A 21,923-nucleotide genomic window follows, 5' to 3' on the forward strand; every position below is an offset into this window, starting at 1 on the left:
TGTGGAGCCTGTACAGAATGTGCCATCATCGTAGCCACGTGTTCGCTGATTCAAACCAGAACCTATAACTTACATTCTTCATTCACAAGACACAGTCCATTCAGCATGATCACAACGGGGATGGGCATCCCATAATAACACTCCCAATGTAATAAAATACACCCACTTCACATCTGGAGCTTGTAAAACAGGGACTCGGCCTCTTGTTACCCTACATTACAAATAACTGGCACAGTTATTATAAGGTTAATCAGGTTTTGTTAATCATTCAAACTAACGAATTAGTAACACATACTAAATAACATGGTTCATTTGTTTCTTCCCATTCCCTATTTGGTTTTTCCATCTGATTTTATTCTCTTAAGAAACCACAAAGGAGCAACAAGCTCCCGTGTACCAAAACCACTTGTTTCCTTTGAGTTTAAAGTCTGAAAACATTGTCTTGTAGTGCTTGCATCACTACATAAATACATTAACAGCACTACAAATATAATATAACATAATATAAATAGGGAAGATATGTATATTCTGTCAGGTTAATTATGTTATATTATATTATATTATTTTATATTATATTATATTATATTATATTATATTATATTATATTATATTATATTATATTATATTATAATTTATTATATAATATTATATTCCTGAGTGATTGCTCCGTCCTTTAACAGCCTTATATGGACGTTTGAATCAATGCTTTATCTCTGTTGAGCTTTCACCCGGCACAGGAAAGAGAATGGCACAGGCCAAGTGTAATGAAATGCTGTCAGATGATTGAACATTGATTGTTTACATCACGCGTCTGGTACAGTTCAGACTGTACCCCCCCCTGTCAGTCAGATAGCCCTCCAGCTGAGAGGCCCCTACTGATAAAGAGCTCTGCTAATTATAAAAACGATGCCAAAGGACGTGTCAGAAGGAATCTGAAAGGTCTGCTGTTGTTGAATAGACGATAAGAAAGAAAAAAGGCAGCGACTGTAGCTCGCAGTGGGAAGACTTCTGTGAATCTACTGAAGCCCCGGACCTCTGATGTTTACGTCATCTTCTCCACCATTAGTCATTAGATTTGGAGCGATGACACTCACTCAGTGACATTAAACTAAACATAAAAGTACCAAAAGCATGGAGTTTGTCCGTGAACTCAAATGACCGCAACTTCACCTCGGAGCTCAAACAGAGACGCGGAGAAGGAGAGGCGCGTGGAAACTGACCAAGGACAACAGCACTTTCTCTGATTACCAAGCCTCCACCTGGCTCACGCCAAAAAGACCTCGAGCACTCTTTTCCTGGATGATTTCCTCTAAATACTGTAAATCTGTTAACTTCAACTAAGCTGCGTGCGTGTGTGTGCGTGTGTGTGTCCTGACATCCTGGAAATAATGTTGTCTTAAACAGTTTTTCCAACAATATAAGCTAAATCACTTTTACTGCACAATCTCTTCTTGTTTCTTGTTATTTGGCGCAATAGCCAGGTTGTTGTTTTTTGTAATCCTTGGCCTTTTAAACAGACCTTTTTCTTCTACTGTGTGATTATTATTATTATTTCTTTTACATTCAGAGAATAATAAATCACTTCAGAAGCATAAGTTAGCAACGAGTGTCACGGCGCAACTGCAGACACCTGCATGAAGAGGAGGTCTGCAGCTGAAGTTCAGCTGGGTTTCGTTAAATATCTCGAAACCTGCCAACAACTCCACAAGGTCAAACAGTGAAATGTGTCTGTTAGTAGTTAAGCTACTACAGGTCCTGTCAACCACCTGCAGCAATACCACAGGGGTGTCTGTGTGTGTGTGCGTGTGTGTGCACACACACAGGTGTTTAAGATAAGGCAGAACAGATGTAAAACAAAGCAAACAGAACAGGAATATGGAAGAGAGAAAATGTGAGCAAATAAGAGTTTGTCAGACAAAAAGAACAAAGGCAATTGTTCTCTTAGTGGTGTTTCATGTTATTTTATGTCAGATTACATGGATTATTCTAATCTCTCACATACCTTGCTCTTTTTTTTTTCTGCTTTAAATAAATAAATAAAAGTTGAAATAAAAGTTACTGAAACTGGCCTATGTGCTTGTATTAAAGCACCATTTTATTAATGGAAACCAAACCATTCACATAACAGACATGTCATGTCATTTATAGCATCTTTTTATCTTTTAGAACAAGATGCATCGGAATAACATGACACCAAAACCAGCAGCATTAAGTCGAGACAAAGGGAGGCAAGCGGGCGAGAAACAGATGGAAATAGAAACTGAATTAGAGGGAGTTCAAATGTGAGGCAGAAGGAAATGAGGTTGCCAACAGATTATTACACATGTTGTTGTTGTGCGACATGCCCCAACGCTGTGACAACACGTTCAATCTCTGAACTGAAACTAAAAAGAGAGACAGATAACCTAAACCACACACACAGCATGTGTTGACCAGATACAGAGTCAACACCATTGTAAACATACAACGTACAGGGGAAGCCAGAGAGGTGAGCAAAAGGGAATAGCTTCTGTGTCCTTGTGTGAAAACACTACAATGTCATTTATATACCTTTTTTTTTCCACTTCAAGAAAGTGAATTCAAGGAAGTAAATGGCTGATTAAGCAAGGTGGAAAATTATTGGCTGTGTCCACTGAAGGTCAAAGCACATTCAAAACATACAGACACAGACAAGGGCACTGACAACCCTGTATTATTTATTTTATTTACTCACTAAAGCCTCAAGATCAATTTCTGAAGAAGAAACAGGAGTTTGTGCCAGAGAGGAAGACAAATATTGAAATGAAAGAAGCAAATAGAAAAACATTGTATAGGGAAAGTTCTATTTCCGTGTATTAAAGGCAAAAAAGAAGACTTAAAACATATTGTTTTACTCTAGCCTTCAACTAGCTCCTTTTTATTCCACCCTGTGTTGTATTTTACGGTTTTATTTGCATTTTTTGTTTTATTTCAAAGTTAAAACCTTGTGACTTTACACGTTTCCTTTTCATTCCACCCTGTGTTGTGTTTTATTGATGTATTTGCTTTTTAAATTTTCTTTTTTTCTTTTATTGTGAAGCCCTTTGAGCTGCATCCTTGTATGAAAGGTGCTACACAAAAACACTTTCTAAATATTTCAAATGTTGTTGTTTTTTCCTTGTGCTAGACTATATGAATAAATACAAACAGTGCAGGTGCTAATGTTTCTTACCAGGTTTGATGCAGATGCCTCAGCGAACGACAATCCTCTGGGGATGATAAGAATGTGGTCTTGCTCTTTACTGACTCGAGCCTTGGAAAAGGAAAATGTCACGTTACAAATGATTGTGACAAAATGAAACAGATTAAAGAAGAGCGTTTGTGTAGCGTCAGCATTGGGACGACCTGACACTTTTCACACAAAATACTGAACTTAAGTTTAAAATCAATCAATAAGAATATATTCAATGTTTTTGTTATATATATATATATATACATATATATACATATAAATCACAAATCACAACACTGTCAGCACTTTCTAATAGTGTCTGGCTCATTCTGTGGTCACTCACTGTGATGTAAGCGCTGGCGAAGTGTGCCCAGCTGAACAGGTCCACCAGTCTGTAGAGGCTGGCCAGCTTACAGCGTATCAGCTTCTCGCCTTTCACCAACGTGGTGGATTCCACCCCATACATGTCGTTGATGGGAGTGACCATCCCCAGACCTGGATACACAACAGTAGAGTTGAGTTTAGAGTACAGTGGAGAAGAGTTGGAGTAGAGTTAAAGCAGAGTGGTCAGAGTAGAGTTGGGGAAAGTCAGTGTAGAGTATAGTAAGAGTAGATAGTGTTAAGTAGTCATTTGAGGAGAAACGAGTTTAGAGAAGTGAGAGTAGACTAAAAGTCAATAGAGTGACAGTTTAATGGTATTTAGAGTAAAAATTGAGTAGCATTCTAAGTAGTAAATTAGAATAGTTGTTAAGTAGAGTCATTTAAATAGAATAGAATATTACATTACATGTCATTTAGCAGGTGCTTTGATCCAAAGCGACTTACAATAAGTGCATTTCAACATTTGGGTACAAACAAGAGCTAGAAGTAAGTACGTACTCATGTGTGTGATGTACAAGTAGGTGCATTATTATATATTTTTATATATATTTATATATATATATATATATATATATATATATATATATATATATATATATTTTTGTCGTCGTCTTAGTCGAGGTAGAGTCGAAAGAGATGTGTTTTTGTGGGCGGGCTGGGGTGTAGGTTTTGATCATGTCCTGGATGTAGACTGGACTGGATCCGTTTGTAGCATGGAACGCAAGCACTAGAGTCTTCAGCGGAGGAGTGGAGGAGGTGTGTAGTAGAATAGTTTAAGTATTTAGAGAAGTTAGAGTACGATTAGAGTAGTTGGAGTTAAGTAGAGACGTTTAAGTGGAATAAATTAATTAAAAGTTGGGCAGGTATGCCTGACAGGAGTGGGGGACAAAAGTTTTGCTGCCCGTCACGATCAAACACTACATATTTCTTGGCAGAGAGACGGACATCCAGAAGCGTTTGGCGACCGTGCACCGGTACAGAGTGGACAGTATTAGTGACACAAGTGTCACAAACAGTAATAATATAACAGTAACCGGCAGCGATACACGGCGTGGCACACACACAGGCGCCATCTTCGCTTGCTGACTGGTTTGTTCCGTATCAGACATGTCAGGCTTCATTATCCACATAACTAATTACAAATTGGTTAGCAAATTCTTTGGCTATTTATTATGTATTTTAAATCCTGGTGAGTGGAGCCCTGGAGCACTTTTTTCACTCGTTATTATGATGTTTTGCTGTTATGTATTATCATGCCTGCCAAATCTTTGCTGTCTGTAATTCGTTTGTCAAATCAACACTACACCTACGGGTATAAATATAGCAACCTGATCCTGATCCTGATCCTGACTACTCCATCCTTAGAGAATTTACTGCCACACATCCTCAGACTTGGTCGTCATTATCAAAGTATTTCAAGGAAAAGCGTCACTGGACTATTATATTGCCTCTGGCGTGTAATTCAGCATAATCTGTGCATTCCAGCAGTCTGATTAAAAGCAGACTTCACATATGTATGTACTCCTGGCTGGACAGAAAAACCTGAAGAGAAATGCACAGCTCTTCCGGAGTCTGGGGTTCTCAGCATGTTTATGGCCTAAAGCTTAAAAAGCTCATATTTGCATATTTTCCTTTATTGTTCTAATATTGATGCTCTTTAAGCACCCTAGGCAAAGGCAGAATGTATTTGAATGTTAGGGTGTGTACTCACTGAGAGGGGAGGTGTTAAAACCAGCCACTGAGCTTGCCATGAAGAAGTCAGCGATCTGTCTGAGGGCAAGAAGGCCAGTGGGGTTGTTCCCCTTACGCTGCTGTTCCTGGATCAGACTCTCCAACTCCTCCTTGAAGGCCTGGGAGAAAAGAGTGGAGAATAAGAGAAAATAATGGGACCCCATGATGATCGCTAAATGCAGATCTGACACGCTGTGTGGATGACAAATCATTCAATGATGTTCAAAACTTGTTTCATAGCCTGAGAGTCTGCGATATCAGGTCTTGTGGAGCGTGCTGCTCATTTATTTAATCACAACAATGGCGCGTAATATCGCGTATATCAGGTTTCTTCAGTGATATTAAAGAAATAAAAGAAAGAGAAATCATGGTGAGACACAAACGAGTGTACAAGAGTGGAGAGAGAGCAGGATATTACTGGTGACAGAGATGACACTGTGGAAAAACTGTGGGGACATTTAGAGACAGGAAGCTTGGGAATAACAGGAGATAGAATGAGGACAATGCACGAGTCACAGATTACAGATGCTCCTCGGGTGTCAGTGCGAATCATCCTGTGAGGGATTCATGAAGCTGGACGCACACACACACACACACACACACACACACACACACACACACACACACACACACACACACACACACAGGAAGCTGAGTCAGGACTGGCAAGTCTAACAAGCTCACAAGCTGCAGCATCGCGATTGGCTACTCGAAATGACTGGGAGAGAACGTGGCTAATCCTCGTGTCCAGGTCTCCAGTCATCAGCTGAATCCACAGGTACACACTATACAGTGAACGCTAACATGCTCTTGTCCGAGAGCAGGCGCAAAAACAGTTGGGTTGCATTATGTCATATCACGCTCGATATAATTGTTCAATGTTCAAGCTGGGAATTACCAGCTGTGCAACTACAGCAGACATGATGTTTTCATAAAGCTCCAGTCAAACTCAGATGGAGAAGGTAACAGTGGATCAGATTATGGATGGGCATTTTTTGTAAAAATGCTGTTCAAAACATCCAAATATCATATGAGAATTAGTGAAAGTAATGCAGGGTTCACAGTGTGCTGAGCTTAGAGGAGCAGCGTAAAAATGCATTCAAGAAACCTCTTAAATTTCATCACTTAGGCAAACACACATGAAGTCCACTAACTAAATGCTTGCTGCCGCCACCTTGAGATAAGCGATGCATCACAAATTAGGCAGTAATTGGAGTAGAAATGTTTGTGTTTATAAAGTATTTTTATAAACATTTGTTTTGTATATTATATCATGAATAATCACAGTAATAACACTCATGCCCACCCCTAAATCTGAGTCTGCTGAATATACCTCCGACATGTAATTGTTTACGCAGTACATCTTCTCAATTTTGTTCAATGAGAAAACTGACAGTGCGCTGCTGCTTATAGATTTGTCAAATGTGCGTCATTAAAACGGGTGGAAACACGATACTCCTAAAAATATACTTCATCTAATTATATCCGACCACCTGTACATAATGTGATTCCGTGTCCTTTTCACCACAAATAAATCTCATCTCAGCTTGCAATGCCAGTGTAACACATGCTAAAATCTTGAGGATAAACAACAACAAAACATGAAGTGCATTTATTGTTGGTTTGGATAACTGAAGTTTAAACCTAATGCAGAGATTTATAACAAAATGAAAGCTTAGGTGTCATGTTAATAACATTTTATAAAACATATAAATGTGTAGTTGATAACTTTCAACAGGGCCTTTACTTAATGCCAGTGCTTATGCAACAGTCAGCATATTCCACTACAGCTGTGTCTGTGCACAAAAACACATCTAACGTTTTATTTCCTCTCGTCTCTGCCCTCGCCATGGTCCTTTAGTGTGATACAGATGGATGAGGAGCTTTTGGTTTCAAGCCCAGGTGGAGTTGAATTGACATACAGTTACTGTAGCACTGCAGGGTCTGAAATCCAACCAGTCATTCCTTTGTCCTTACCGGTAAGGTTACCAGTGAGGTTTAGGGTTCTATTCTTAATTTATTTACTTTTTTTAAGCTGTTGTTGTCCTGGATGTGAGACCTCTGGGGGTAAAGTACAGTGCCAAAGGCACAGTAACTGCAGCCAGAGCACAGAGGGTAGGTTTAATGATTAAAAACAAACAAACAAACAATAAATGGATAATGGAAAAAAAAATTGGATCTGTGCTAGAGAGTTGCGGCCACTTTGATAAAGTAGTTGTCAAAGACTGACAACTACGATGAGCCAATCTTACGGCAATAAATCATTTAATGCATTTCATTTTCACTGAAAACAACTGAAATCAATGCTTTGAGAGCAGTGAAAGTGAATGAACACACTTCAGTTTGCCAAAACAATCAGATGAAAGATGGTAAACACATGTGGATCGTATTATTAATATAACATCAGCACCTCTGAAACGTTTCAAGTCAGTGGAAAAAAAAAGAATGAAGATATTTTTTGACTCAGGGGAAACTAAGGTTGGGAGGCACAATTTTTCAAAAACACTACCCCTATTCTATTAATACAAAGCTAAATGCAAATCAGTGAAGTATTCCTTTATGGTTACTAAGTCAACCTAAAGACTAGGGCTTGTCCAATTCCTCAAGGGAGGAGTCAAAGCTCCAGCGTGGACAGTGCAGTGACCATGCCGTGGGGACAAAAGAGAAACCGTAGTCAATCTGAGTCACAACACAGTCTGACACTGAAAATGGTCCAGCCTTTATTTTCAATCCTAGTCTGTATGTTATTATTTAAGTGCACTCATGCAGGAAACATTGCCTCTACTGAGCAGACTAGATAATCTGCAGACATCATCCAGGAGTCATGTCTTACTTGATGACATGATAAGGGCTGATGTCACTCCTGTTAAAGTATTTTATCACCACTTTACCGGTGGGTGGATGGTGGACAAAGGACTTTGTTGTAGGTCATGAGATTATTTCCTTTCACTATATGAGGAAGTGTCTTGTCTTTTACAAGAGCTTGTGGCATCGTACTTCCCGATAAGTTTCCTTTTGCTGCGATTCCCTTGATTGTGTTGCAGTTATTGTTGCACGTTCAGGTGACATTTAAAATTGCAGTTAGAAAACCAGTGGGAAAGGAAGACGGAACTTTTGGACGTGTTTGCTGGACCGATCTTACACATCTGTTCTGTAGGGCTGATCAAAGACGTGTGTGTGTGTGTGTGTGTGTGTGTGTGTGTGTGTTGTTCCTGATGGTTTCAGCATTGCCTCGCAAACACATCTGTGCGTGTCCTCATGTGAAATTACACCACTCTGGTTCCATGTGACTCACTACAGCAGAGCTCAATTAAGAACAAAAAAAAACGGTTGTTGTTTTGGCTCAAAAACCAAAGCAAGAGTCCTTAAATACCATATCTGTGAGCATGTAGTGAGTGTATGAAGGCTGAATCTGAGTCGTTCAAAACCTGATCTGAACGTACTTAGTCTGAAATACTCAAAAAATGTGTCAATAAACAAAAAAAGGCGAGGAAACAATCTCTCAAAAACAAGCCAGGTGAGGCCTGTAATTTCAGACTCAGTCTCCCCATTGATGTCAGCATAAAGTTGCTCTTTCAAAAAGCCCATGTGACGATGTTACAAAGAGGGAGAGTGGCTGCCTGTAAGCTTGCCATCACTATTGATTCCCCTCATCTAACCTCTGTGTGCGTCAGTGAAATGGGTCCTCTAGACAGACTGCAGTGTCTCCATACTCTGCATAAACTCTCTGGCCTCAGAAAATATGGCCACTGGGGAACATTAACACTGATTTCATTCAACAAAGTGGACTGCATTTGCTTTGTCAGGATGCTGGAATTTCAAACTTGATATTAATGCCAGAAAAAAACAAGATTAGATTTTTTCAAATGAGTGTATAGCTAAAAAAAGAGTACAATTTAACGGTAATGGTTCTTTTTCAAGCTTCAATCTGTGATTATAAGAGAAACATAAACGATTGTGGTATCCTGTTGAATAATGCCGTATGTTACACTGTTGGTATCAATACAGCTGTATCTGTGGTTGTATATGTGAATATATACACGTAAATTGATGTTATACATTTACGTTTAGTCATTTAAATTCCCCACATAGATAAATGAATTATGGGAGCTGGTACTAATCCACAGTGCACTGTAGTGTTATAAATACTCCCTATATTTAACCACAAGTGAGTAAAACTACCACAGAGTGGAAACAAGTTTTAGTTGAGGCAACATGAGGTCAGACATCACTGTGACTAAAACTTCAATCTGAGGCTGGAAGTAATTGATGCTGGTTATTAGATTATTAGATTATAATGACACTGAAACTGTATACAATGTGGTTTGGTTTCATCATGTTTGACACACAAGTTTACTTACAACAGTCAGTACGGAAACTGAATCCACACACTGGACTAAAACATTTCTGTACGAGGCAGAAGAGTAAAGAATCCAAAGAATCCCATGAGTTTTATGTGCTGATTGACAGAAAGAGCCAGTAAAAATAAAATAAAAAACGAAAGAAAGAGAGCAGATTAAGGGAAAAGCACCTGCTTGATCAGTTGATGCAGCGTCTCCTTCTCCTGGCCCTTTGTAAATCATTTGTCTCTGGTTTTGAATTCTAAAGAAATGATTGTTTCTGTTGCCAGCTGGTGATAGTAATGGGAGTCTTATATATACATTCTTTTGACTTTTGGCCTCTCCCTCTGAGGTTGTGCGTGAACTTCAGTGGACTTTGGAGCTGTTCTGCATTTTGCCCTGTAATCCTGGGGGCACTGGTGGAGGTTTCACTAAGTTCAGCACCCAAAATGATGTCTCGTGAAATGTCAAAGTTAAACACGGTTGCAGAGAGGAAAGGCTGTGGTATTTAAGAGTCTCTGGAGCGAGTTAAACCACTAATGTTCTGTCAAATTAGCCTTTAGGGCTGTAAAAAAAGAAAAAAAAGAGAGAAAAAGGGAAAACACAGTAGAGAGTAGCAATGACATTTGCCTTGCACGAAAGGGTTCTCAACAGAAGCCACCAAAGCAAATAATCCACAAGCCTTTTCTGACAAGTAGGAGTGAAGAAGTGAAGAGGAGAAAATATGCTCTTCCTCTGAGATCCCCAGGTCGAGGGGAAATTAGACTGGGCAAAGTTAACACTTGGCATCTGCAGATAATTTCAATGCATGAAGCACAACGTGTGCCACATACTGGGGGAACAGTGGAGGAAGTGCAGGAGGAGAAAGGAAACCCTATTGGCAAAGAAGAGACCAAAATGAGGGAAATGCAAAAAATAGAATCAGCACATGGAAGACAAACTTAAATTAAATCTGATCTGATTTAATCTGAAGTTTCTGATGGGGCCTTTGACCCTTAAAAGACAAATACAGCTGGAGAGATTTACAAACCACCTCAAGGCCAATTTCATCCCTGCATGTAATAAATTAAATACTATTTAAATTAGGTGGTGTATCCAACAAAAGCTGTTGTCTCTCTTCCTTCTTATTGTGGCTATAAATAATCAAAAAACGAAATAAATTAAAGTATATCGGGTTGACATACACAGAAAAACTAAATGGTCTGACCACTCGAAGCTGCTTTTTACACTACAGTTTTGCCATTCACAATTTCACACCCCTTCACTAGTAGCACATTTTCCATCACACGTCGTTCACACCCATTCATATGCTGCAAGCACAGCCATGGGGTTAAGTGTCTTGCCCAGGGGCACATCTGCTTGCAGACTAGCTAAGCGGGGAATCAAGCCCACAACCTTCCAGTTGAAAGACGACTCACTCTACCGCTGAGCTATCGTTGCCCAGTGCTCAACCTATCAGCACCACTGTCTCTGCGTTTCTCATGATGGCAGTTAACGTCTTTCGTTGCTTGCATGTGTGCTGCTCATGTATAAACACAAACACTCTCTAAGCCAGGTCTGATAGTATTGCTTGACAGAGCCCATTATTAAAAAATAAATCAATTTTTACTCTTTATTTTAAGGAAAGTTTATTCTATTGCTTCAAACATAAGTTTCCCTCTAAGTGTGTTTTCCATGTCGTTATCTGAGGATCAATAGAGTTTGGACTTGTGGTCTTTCTTTGACTTCTAAGACAATATTGCTGTTGCATGCATGCAATGTAAGTATCCATGCAGACATGGTGCTGGTGGACATGATAAAAAAAATAAGACTTTAACGTTCAGCTGTAGCCTGACTTTTAAACGTAAACACAGCTGCATGAATGAGACAAGTGGATGAAGTCTGCGGAGTTGATTCCGTCCCGCCTGATCTATATTGGTCTGACTTTAAATACAACCTGCCATCCGAGCGCTAGAAACCATGTAATCTAAAACCGCCACGGGTCCCATAACACTGGAATCAAAACAGAGCGAGAGGGAACGGAGTGAGACGCTTCAGTGTGGACATCCTGCCGCTGAAACGCATGTTGCTGTTGTTTTTGTTGTGTGTGTGGTTGAAGATGAGACGTCAACGGGCTGAGATGAAATAGAAAAAACACAGCCGTGAGACACTGACACAAGCCCACATGGCAGCATGCAGCTGGTGAAACACGCTTGTCATTGTTGCTGGATATGAGTAAATCAGTGCTACGAGGCCGACTGTCCTGATGTGAGGCCTGCAAACAATCTTCAGCCCACAGGGGACCACCTGTTACTGTGAACTGAGAGCCGTTTGGCATGTGCTCAAAACCACATTAAGCGAGGAATAATACACTTGACACTGTACGAAGGCAAGTAAAACACAGGGAGAGCAACGAGCCGAAGGGATGCAGCGGTAAATAATAGAGCTGAGTGAGGGCCTTATGACAACGATGAGATGAAGAGATGCTAAAACATTGAATGGAGTGAGGATCAAGAGTCAGACAACTCCTCTCACACAACTGCCTCTGCTTGTTTTTAAACATGAGCTGCCACTGATAAGCGCAAACTGAAGCCACAAAACACAGCAGGGACGGTCGGGCTCAGACTGCATCTGCAGTCTGCATCGAGCAGGGCCTTAAAATGTACTCCTACTTCATTTGGTCACCTCGAACTACATTTGTGGCAGTTAATCACACACGTAGACAAGACACACACACACACACACGGACGCACAGTATCAAGTGGAAACCTGCATCAGCAGCACGAGGGTCCTGCCCTTCCAGACATCTGGCACAAAATGTTGTGTGCCAAGAAAACCGCACTGGGCATGTGCAGAATGTGGATCACATTTAAAGCTAAAAAAGAAAAGAGCCAAACCACAGAGCAGCCACTACCTAGTATCAATCACACACACACACATCCAGACTTGAGTTACTCTATGTGTAAGCAGCACTCATTCATGTCATTCATTCATTGTCTTAGCAGCGTCTATAACCTTATCCTTCACCTAAATCCTTTACAAATGTTACAGCTGACTCTCAAGCAATAAACGTATGTAAAATTAGTTCAATTCACAAAAACAAACATAATTTGTATGTGCAAAGAGGAACACTCCCATTGTTAACAGTGAGGAGCACAATAGGGCAGAGACCTGCCCTGTGGCAATAGTGCAGAGTAAATATTCCTATAATGTGTGTAGGCTGAACGGGGACGTTGAGGCGCCACACTATAGTGGACCTGTGTGCACAGACACAGACGGTACTATGAACTGGTCCTTTTAGTCTCATAGAAGAATAAATGCATTCAGGGTTCAAAAACCTAATGGAATAATATTATATATATATATATAGCTTTACATTTTGGACATTTGATTTGTTTCTTTGTCAAGTCTCACATTATGACCTATCGTTTTGTGTGTTGTGTTCTTTGAGCTAATCCCTGCTATGAACACAATCACTGTACTACATTCAGATCCTGGCTGAGTTTGCAGCCAACAAAGGAACAAGAGCAAAGGTGTTTTCCTTTACGTTCACTACAATGTTCAAGTAACTATGTCTGGTTTGTTTCTCCAAAACATCTATGAAGTTTGGCGACACTTATTCAGGCCTCCAGGGACAACATTCAAATTCTCACAGCATTATTTGTGTTAGGTGAAAACTGCCCAATTCGCCCTGTGTGGTTTGTTTCAGCAAAGCCAGAACCAGCGTGAGAACCACTGGGCACTTTGAGAGTCTGAATAAGGGTGTGGTAGCTGGTGGTTATATTAGGGTGTTAGTGGCCTGCGGACTCTGGAGATTGTGTTGCCAGTGTCACATCAACATGAGCACAAAAACATAAGCACATGTGATGCACTCACTACTGTGACTTCTTAAGAAATCACTTGATTGGGGAATAATAACTGACAGAGAGAGAAAATGGGAAGTGATTTCCCACACTATTGGTCATCCAGGTGAAAAGTTCAGTCAGTTCTCTCTTCTGCAATCCTGACAGCTCAACTGTGTCTTTAAAAAGCACGACTCAGCTATTTCTTTGGCAAAAGACAAAGACAACAGGCAGTTGTTGTTTTTTTTTTTTTTTTAATAAAACTGCTTGTCCTGTGAAGACTTGCTTCCTTCTGCACTTACGTTGGAACACACTGGACAGTGCGCCAGTCCATCAGAGGGACAAAGACACAAGTCCATAAAAATGGATGTAGTTTTCTACAAAATCAACTTTTGTAGTGAAGATTTTGTGAATTGACGGACACATGTCAGAAATGCATAGACATCGCCTGCAACCAGGAGAACCAGGTTCTCTGCATTTAACCCATCCTCTACTTCAAACCTTCCTAGAATTAGGAGCAGCGGGCAGTCACTGAGCAGACCATCTTTCCACATGTCAATATAAAATTGACAATCATGTTCTACTTGGGAAATGCTGAAAATAGCAAGTGAATAGGACCTGAATAAATGAATGAAGAAACAAATCCCAAATACAGACCATCTTTCCCAAGGATGTCTGTGTAGGTTTTATGTGTGATGTGTCACACTGATATATGCTGACAGGGTCATAATCTGTCAGTTGTAGCAGTGGAACCCAACAACTGACTTATCGTCACCAGTGTTCCAATGGAAAGACATGCAGACACATCGTTCACCGTCATGTTAAGTCATTGATCAGGACATTTTAAGCTTTAACCAATGGAGACAATAAAAAACCCAAAGAAAGCTACTATCATACCATACAGGACTATCTAGTAATGATCCAACCTCGTGGGCCTTGTTCTCGTCTAGATTGTGTCTCTCTGTGTTTTACAATGTAGATAAGCAGGAAACTAACTCACAGGGCTCTGTAGTATCTGTGTGACGCGTTTCTTCTGCTCCAGAACGTTGAAGTCCTGCCGAAGGTCAGGTGACATGTTCCTGGACCTGATGTACTCGGGATCATTGACGTTGACCCGATCAAAGTAGCGCTCCTTGGTTCCTCCGCCTGACGGAGGAGGCGTGGTCACCACCACCTCATGGTTGTCCGTGCTCATGTTGGCCGCACCTCACTTGTACACTCTATGGCCGCTGCTTGACTCTCACCTGAGAAGAAAACCAGAGAGAGAGACGTGTTAAACGTGTAAATCATGTCTTTGGAAAAGCAAGTGGAAAAATGCTCTGCGATATTTCATAGCACAAAGAAGGGAGTGTGGGGAGCAGCACGGAGCAGCATGTGAAAGGATCCAAACGCAGCACCTGCAGACATTTGAATGCTGCCATATTTCTACTTTCCATGAAAACATGAAAAAAAAGCCTGCACTGATGAATGTCAATAGAGTCAACGACGGATAATACAGCAGAATCAAAATTAAGGACGGATATTTGATACATATCCTATGATTTTGAAATGATGTTTGATAATGTTTGATCACTTTGGTTGTGATGCACAATAATGAACCAGTTTCTGTTGTTGCTTTAGAGTTTCGAGTTCTGTGTCACACTGACACTCGCATGGAGACCACTTCACAAAAGGCATTATCCAGGACACCGTGACACACCTCCGAACAAAGCAGAGGAAAACGACAGGAGAGGAAACCCAGACCTTGACTGGTGAAGCGGTTCACTCCCACTGTTCATTCTCAGGTCACCTGGCACAGCAACAAACACTTTTCAGGAAATCAAAGTGTGACAGAGCTTCTTAACATCTTATGGTTCCAAGGAGCGTGATCAAACAAAAAAGATGAAGGAAATAAAGTTTGTGAAAGATTGTATTTTGCTCTTATTACACAAACATTCCTATACCTGATATTAAATTACAAACTACGCTTGTGTTTTGCAAATGGGAAAACTTCCCACCCAATTCTTAAATATATTGAACATCTAACAAGATAAGATGGGGGAATTTGTAGTGTAACACATGATACATGACACGAACATGCTTCCTTCCAGATGGAGACGACAGACGAATTCATGACGTGACAGAGAGGAGAAAGACCCTGAAACATGAAAAACCACACTGTCCAGGATCCTTTTGCAGCATGGTTAATGTGGTAGTAACAGACAATAAGCTTGTGGTGTATTAGGGAGAGGCGGGACTTATGGGATCTCTACCAGATGGTGTCTCTTAAAAGAAAGACAGAGAGGAAAAAGCATGGAAGAATTTAAGAAAGGGATCCTGTTGCTTTCAGAGGTCATGCGACAGCAGGTGGGTTTTCAGGGCCAGAATCTACCCCCCAACACACACACACGCACACACACGCACACACACAGACACACACATTTAGCGGTGGGAACGGGTTTGGAGGAGGGATTCAGTTTGACACACGTTGCTAAGCTACTCATTCAGGTCAAATGCCACTCGGAAGCATGGTCAAGATTAGTGAAGTGATTCACAGATGGGCATAGAGAGATGACATGTGGTTTTACGAAATAGCATGTCATAGCATCACTTAGGTACAAGAGAGGAAATGTAGGCAGTCGTATGAACAAAAGCAAACAAAAACATATTTGTAAATCGCCAGAACATTCCATGTCAATGACCAGGTTTTTATTGCTATATGTGTTTCGTATGGAAACCAGAGAATCAAATTAGAAAACAGGAAGCTTGTTGCTCTCTACCTGATCTTCCTTTTAAAGATATGCTTTACTGTGGAAATGCACAAAAGCTGCCTGAACAATCCTCTTTAATTGGAGGCAGCTGGACAGCACAGAGTTATGTAACCTGATATTGAATCCATCCTCCTGCATCGCTGTGCTAGTCCGCTCACTGATTAGCATCCACAGAAAACCAGAGTCATAGCCGTGTGCTGATGATGGACTGTGAATCCAAACGTAGACCGAGTGACTGAAGAAGGAAAGCTGACCTGTGACTTGCACTTGATGATCCAGAGCCAAAAAAAAAAACCCAAAACATTAAAAGACACTAAATCAAAAATACATCTAAGGAGGTGCGACTGACAGCTGGATCTCATGCCTGACGTTTTCTGAATGAGTGGCATTCTACGTGGCCAGCTGAAGTCTTACCAAAATAAAGTTACACCCCCCCACCCCCCACACCCAAGGTATAAACACAGCCCCCTGTCTCTGTCAATAGATCATTGTACCCATCACTACACAACCTCCTGGTCTGGTCATGTCCAGAGAGAGATCGACAGTTGGACAGTTTTAGGGGATTGAAAGAGGAGCTGAGGTGGTTGTTTGTCTGTTGGCGTGTCACAGATTGCACATGCTATTAACCTGAGAAAGAATACCTGATCCTCGTCTTACAGCATCGACGTTTACGATTCACATTTCATGCCGCACGGCAGATGCTCGCCTCTAATTCCATTAAAAGCTTCCTGAATAAGACCTGTTCAAATTCCACAACAAGGCCAGAGGTTTGAACAGAGTTCAGCAACCGATTATGGGCGAACTAAGCTCCATTATTGTGTGGCAGAGAGATGAGGCATGCTGTGTTTAGTGAGGGGCATTCGACTGCGACCGAAGCCTGAGGCAAGGTGACAGCAACCTCTCACCCTGTGGCCTTCAGTGACCCTCCCTCCATCTCACCCAGCACTGCAGACATAAGCCGACTTCATCTGTGGAGAAGCTGACCGTGAAAACGTTCTCATCTATCAACAGTTATTTAAAGAGCGCCATTAAACTAATTACCACTATGAAGGAAAGACACGTTGACATGTCTCCTGGTTACCAGGAGTTACTGATGAATAGTGCGAGTCAGCCAGACACACAGGCTTTACCTCCAGGCAACAGCAAGCTAATACTGCAGGATTCTCTCATATTTTATGCAGTAAATAAATACAATTTAAGAAGTTATAAAAAGTTAAGTAAATGACAAAAATAATCAATTAATGATCATTAAAAAAATTATTTATTCTTTAAAATGTCAAATAATGACAGATCATTAAAGTCTCACGTAATGTCTTACAATTAGTGATCAAGAGTCTAAACTCCAAAGATGTTCCACTTGCTCACACATAAGATGAAGAAAAGCAGCAAATGCTCACAATCACATTTTAATAAATTAGTAGAATAGCAGTTTGTTTCATTTCTATCAATAAACCAAATCGATGAATCATCTAAAATCGTCATTAACAAAACAGCTGTCTTACATGTAAATATACCACGTAACAAGCGTCAGAGTACTGACCGCGTGTGTTTAACATTAGATTTATAAGCTGAATAACATGACGGAGTGGACAGATATGAAACAAGTCACGGCACATCAGATTTTTAAATACAACAACAACAACAACGCTGGTTAATATGACAGGCAGTGAACATGAAGTGATGAGGCGTGCACTTACAGTGACTCACACCCCTGTGTCTGTATCTTAGTCGAGGGAAGCTTCAAAGTGTGGACAGGCACGACAGTCTCCATGAGCTGCCAACCCTAAAGATAGTCAAAAAGCCTTTTGGGTTGTGTTTCAACCCCAACAGCAAAAAATACCAGGAAATAATCTGGAAAAGGGCTAATTATATCCACTCCCATTGTAAATGGCAACATGAGGACACGTGCACAGATCCACACACAACTCACGCCGGGAAGCAGGTGTGCACATGTCTAAACAGGACTGCCTGACAGATCCAGCAGTGAAACTGGAGCCAAACGCTCAGCAGCTTACAGATCCACCCTGTGGATTTTCTACCAGACCCGAGGAAGACTTCTCCTGCCGAGGCCCCGTGACGTGCCAGCTGCTCATGTTTTGTCTGTGGAAGTATTCTGACGTTTGTTTGTTTGTTTGTTGTGCGACCTCGTGTTATTGCAGCAGCTGATTCTTATGCAGGTTACAGCACAGACAAAAAAAAAATCCTTATCTGGATTATCTTGTGTGCACACATTCCTCTGACCTTCTACAGTGAAGAGAGCAGCTCCTCTCACTGCAGCGGTGCTCGATGCTTACTTGGATCTGCCTTTACATACAGTCTGTTGTGTTGTGCACATAAGAGATAATTGCCAGAGCTAATCTGTGGTGCTTACGCTCCCTGCACTCTTACTGCCAAGTGTGTTTATAGTGCAGGAGTGTGTGTTTGCTTGAGTAAGTGCCCATTGCCCAACATACTCATGGAATTCCCCTCATAGTACAAGTCACTTTTAGGGATTGTAATGTGGTGGGAAAACATAAACATAGGAAAAGATGAATTACTATCCCCCAGAAATGAATAGAAATATCTGAAAGAGATATACCCGAGGAATCAAATTCCCATATTCCACATGAAAACCAGTAAATAAACAAATTAGTCAAGCCTCACCAACCTTGTATTTCGTTCTCAGTCAGTGAATGGGAGAGAGCAGGCAGTGGCAGTAGGCGGCTGAGGCAACACACATGTCTCTATTTTACTCTGCTCTTGCTCTGCTCGCTATCTCTGCTCAAAAACTCCAACACCGAGTTCCACAGAGACGCCGGGAGACGTAAAAGGGTTAAAGAGCAAGACGTGAGAGAGGCAACGTGGAAGCCAGGCACCGGTGACAGTCGGTCCACTCGTCTGTCCAGATATTCCAGGCAGGAGATTCTCTCAGACTCCTGCAGGCTCTTCTCCTCCACTGCCACAGTGTTCGACTGTGAGAGGAGTATCAACAGCTGCGAGTGTATACTGTATGTGAGAGAGGGTGTGTGTGTGTGTGTGTGTGTGTCCTCAGAGAATGAGGGTGTGTGTGTTTGTGTGGTAAAGAAGCTAAAGGGACCACGTGACAGACGCTTAATCCCCCGCCCACTGGGCTAGAAGCACACACACACACACACACACACAGATACACATGAAGATATTCAGGCAAACACACACACATACAGGCTGCTGGACCAATCAGGGCACAGGCTCACACACTAATCACCCCTCCTCCCGCCTACTCTCTCTCCCTCTCTCTCTCTCTCTCTCTTTCTGTCTAGTCTGGTCTAGACTTTTTTCCCCTCATCTCTCTCTTTTTTCTGATCCATTCACTTTCTGGTCTCTCTCTCTCTCTCACATTCCACAATGCTCCTTCTCTTTCTTTATGCCTCTCATTCACACCCTCGACTGCCCCCCCCAACAACCCCCTCCAGACGACTGTACTAAAGGTCAGTGTTTATGGGTTTGGCTGGCAGTCACACAACGTCGCGGCCCATCAGAGTAAAAGTAGCCCTGTTCCAAGGTGAACTGAAATGCCACGATGCCTTAAATCATGTAAGACACCACAGTCTGGATGATTTCAAAAAGGAAATGTGACAATGATTGCAGGTCACATCCCCTGGTCAGAGGTCAAGGTCGGACCCAAGGCAGCTGTTTATGATCCAGTGCTGTGCCTGGAGAAAAACTTTGTTCGTAACCCGATCCACGTATAATTATGCTGCAAAATGTTTAATTTACTGCTGAGACCGTGGTCAAAACTGTCTGATAAGAGGGAAAACAGTTGGATCATAAAATGGGAGTGGAAAAAAAACACTTTGACCTTTGCAGAGACTTCTAGTGGCGACAAGGAAGTTCCTCTATCTGTTGATCCATCAAACGCAAAACAAAGCCTATCTGACGCCACGCCATGTGGCAGAAACTGAACCACATTAGAAAAAACAAAGCGGTTTTTCCTATTTCTTTCTTTTTAATATTTGGACGTGGTTCCATGGTTCAAACTTCATACGGGTTAGAAAAAAGAAAACAGAGAGTCAGCACACTGTCGACAACCAAGCCCAAAGTTACTCTTCTCTTCTCTTGGACCGTTTCACAAACATACATTCAGATTTCACTCACTTCATGTCATAGACACACTAGTTCTAATGCTGAGCAGACGCTTTTTTGTTGATGTGTGTGTGGTGCATGTGGGTGTTGCGTTTTAAGAGTCTGGCACTTGTTGAATGAATGACGGTATAACGTGCGCGGAATATGAGTGTAACTGCAAGAAAAATCAATACCCAGACCTTCACTTCCCTTAGTTAGGGTGACTATTGGTGCCGGTGTGTCATTCCCCACCAGTTCTCTCTCTTTTCTATATTCATTTTTAACATTGAACTGTCTTTGAAAAAGTGTGTCACAGTCTCACACTGGCACAGAACTAGGTATCACAGAGAATATCACGTTCATCTCAAAAGAGAACACTTGCCGATTTCAGTGCCAGAGTATGTCAGGCTGAAAGCTCCAGGGTAATGAACCTGTGCATGCCAGAAGCCACCACCTCACAGCTCAGATAATAACGAGCGCTCACGGCATTTACGCATAGCCGTGTGAGATTAAGTGTATCATTACTGCGGCAACACACACACCGAACCAGACCCTTTCCGATGATACGCACCGAAGTTGAACATCTGCCAAAATTAAACTTCAGCTCGGCATCGGTTTTCCACAGCTAATTTCCTCCTGCAGCTTCTGTGGCTGTTGAGGTCGAACTTGTGCTTGTTGGGATTTGAGCAAAGTGTAATACCTGTTCAGGCAAGTGGTGCAAGTATATGTGCCAGTATGTCATGAGGAGGAATGACGTGAATAACGAATAATGAATAACGGTGGTGAGAAAACGGCTCCACACACTGGATGACTTCATGTTAGGGGGGGGTGTACATGTGCATGTGCATGTGCATTACCTCTGTTTTTTCTAGGGTAACACACTGACCTTGTCAAGAGCAGTAGCCATCATGGAGACCATAATCTGGCCCTACGAGTGCAGGTCTAAGATTTGAACAGTGCTTGCTTAGGTTAAGGTGAGGGTTCACCATTAACTGGTTATGGTTAAGGTTAGAGATAAAGCTTTGATTGGGCTCTCCAAATAAAAGAAAGCCATAGCAGCAAATACCTAAAATGCTTCTCATGATTTAACATTAATCCACGTAGTGATATTTTATGGCCTATTATACTGTTTTTAAGGTTTTATACATGTACAATTTCAAAGGTTTTCATGGTTACGATGTTCCCCTCAATGAATTCCCAATAACACTATTTTTTTTTCTTTTTCCCAGACATTTGTGCGTCCAATACTTTTAACTCATGGAGACAAGATCTCTAAAACCCTGCTATTTTACTCACTGCATTTTGATGAGTTATTGCTTCATTCACTGACTTTACCAGGCTGAAGAATTTGATCACACACAGCAATGAAGGGACTGGATCGCGGCCCCTCTTTGCACACACACACAGATATGCATTCCTCAGACATGATCTGGTTCTGCTGGCAATGTCAAACTGATTCCTGATTCCTCTAAATAGTATCACATGTATGTGGAGGAAATAAGTAGAGTGTTTGCTCGGGGGGCTGCAGCTGGTTTGTTCCAACAAACAAGATCTATCATCCTGCTGTCGCCACATGACTTACTGTCCCTTTCTACAAACCGAGCCCGATGCACAAATTAAAATAATGGGA

The 21,923-nt window shown here is 41.4% G+C and overlaps 1 protein-coding gene across 7 annotated transcripts in view; it reads right to left on the reverse strand.

The window, feature by feature from the left end:
• add3a (adducin 3 (gamma) a) overlaps window positions 1-21,923 on the reverse strand; it is an 86,475-nt gene that overhangs the window by 14,063 nt on the left and 50,489 nt on the right. For 4 of the 7 annotated variants that reach the window (XM_058641117.1, XM_058641115.1, XM_058641116.1 and 1 more), the window contains exons 1-5: window positions 18,861-19,245; window positions 14,464-14,707; window positions 5,283-5,421; window positions 3,534-3,685; window positions 3,191-3,271 (exon numbers count right to left, since the gene is read on the reverse strand). In XM_058641117.1, the coding sequence (XP_058497100.1) occupies window positions 3,191-3,271; window positions 3,534-3,685; window positions 5,283-5,421; window positions 14,464-14,658 (567 nt within the window). In that variant the 5' untranslated portion in view covers window positions 14,659-14,707; window positions 18,861-19,245. Of the gene's footprint in view, window positions 1-3,190; window positions 3,272-3,533; window positions 3,686-5,282; window positions 5,422-14,463; window positions 14,708-18,860; window positions 19,246-21,923 lie in introns of those variants that run through there. The other 3 variants (XM_058641113.1, XM_058641114.1, XM_058641112.1) reach the window with 1 other exon arrangement.

This window comes from Solea solea, chromosome 10 (assembly GCF_958295425.1).
Source record: "Solea solea chromosome 10, fSolSol10.1, whole genome shotgun sequence".
In the NCBI taxonomy this organism is placed as follows: Eukaryota; Metazoa; Chordata; class Actinopteri; order Pleuronectiformes; family Soleidae; genus Solea; species Solea solea.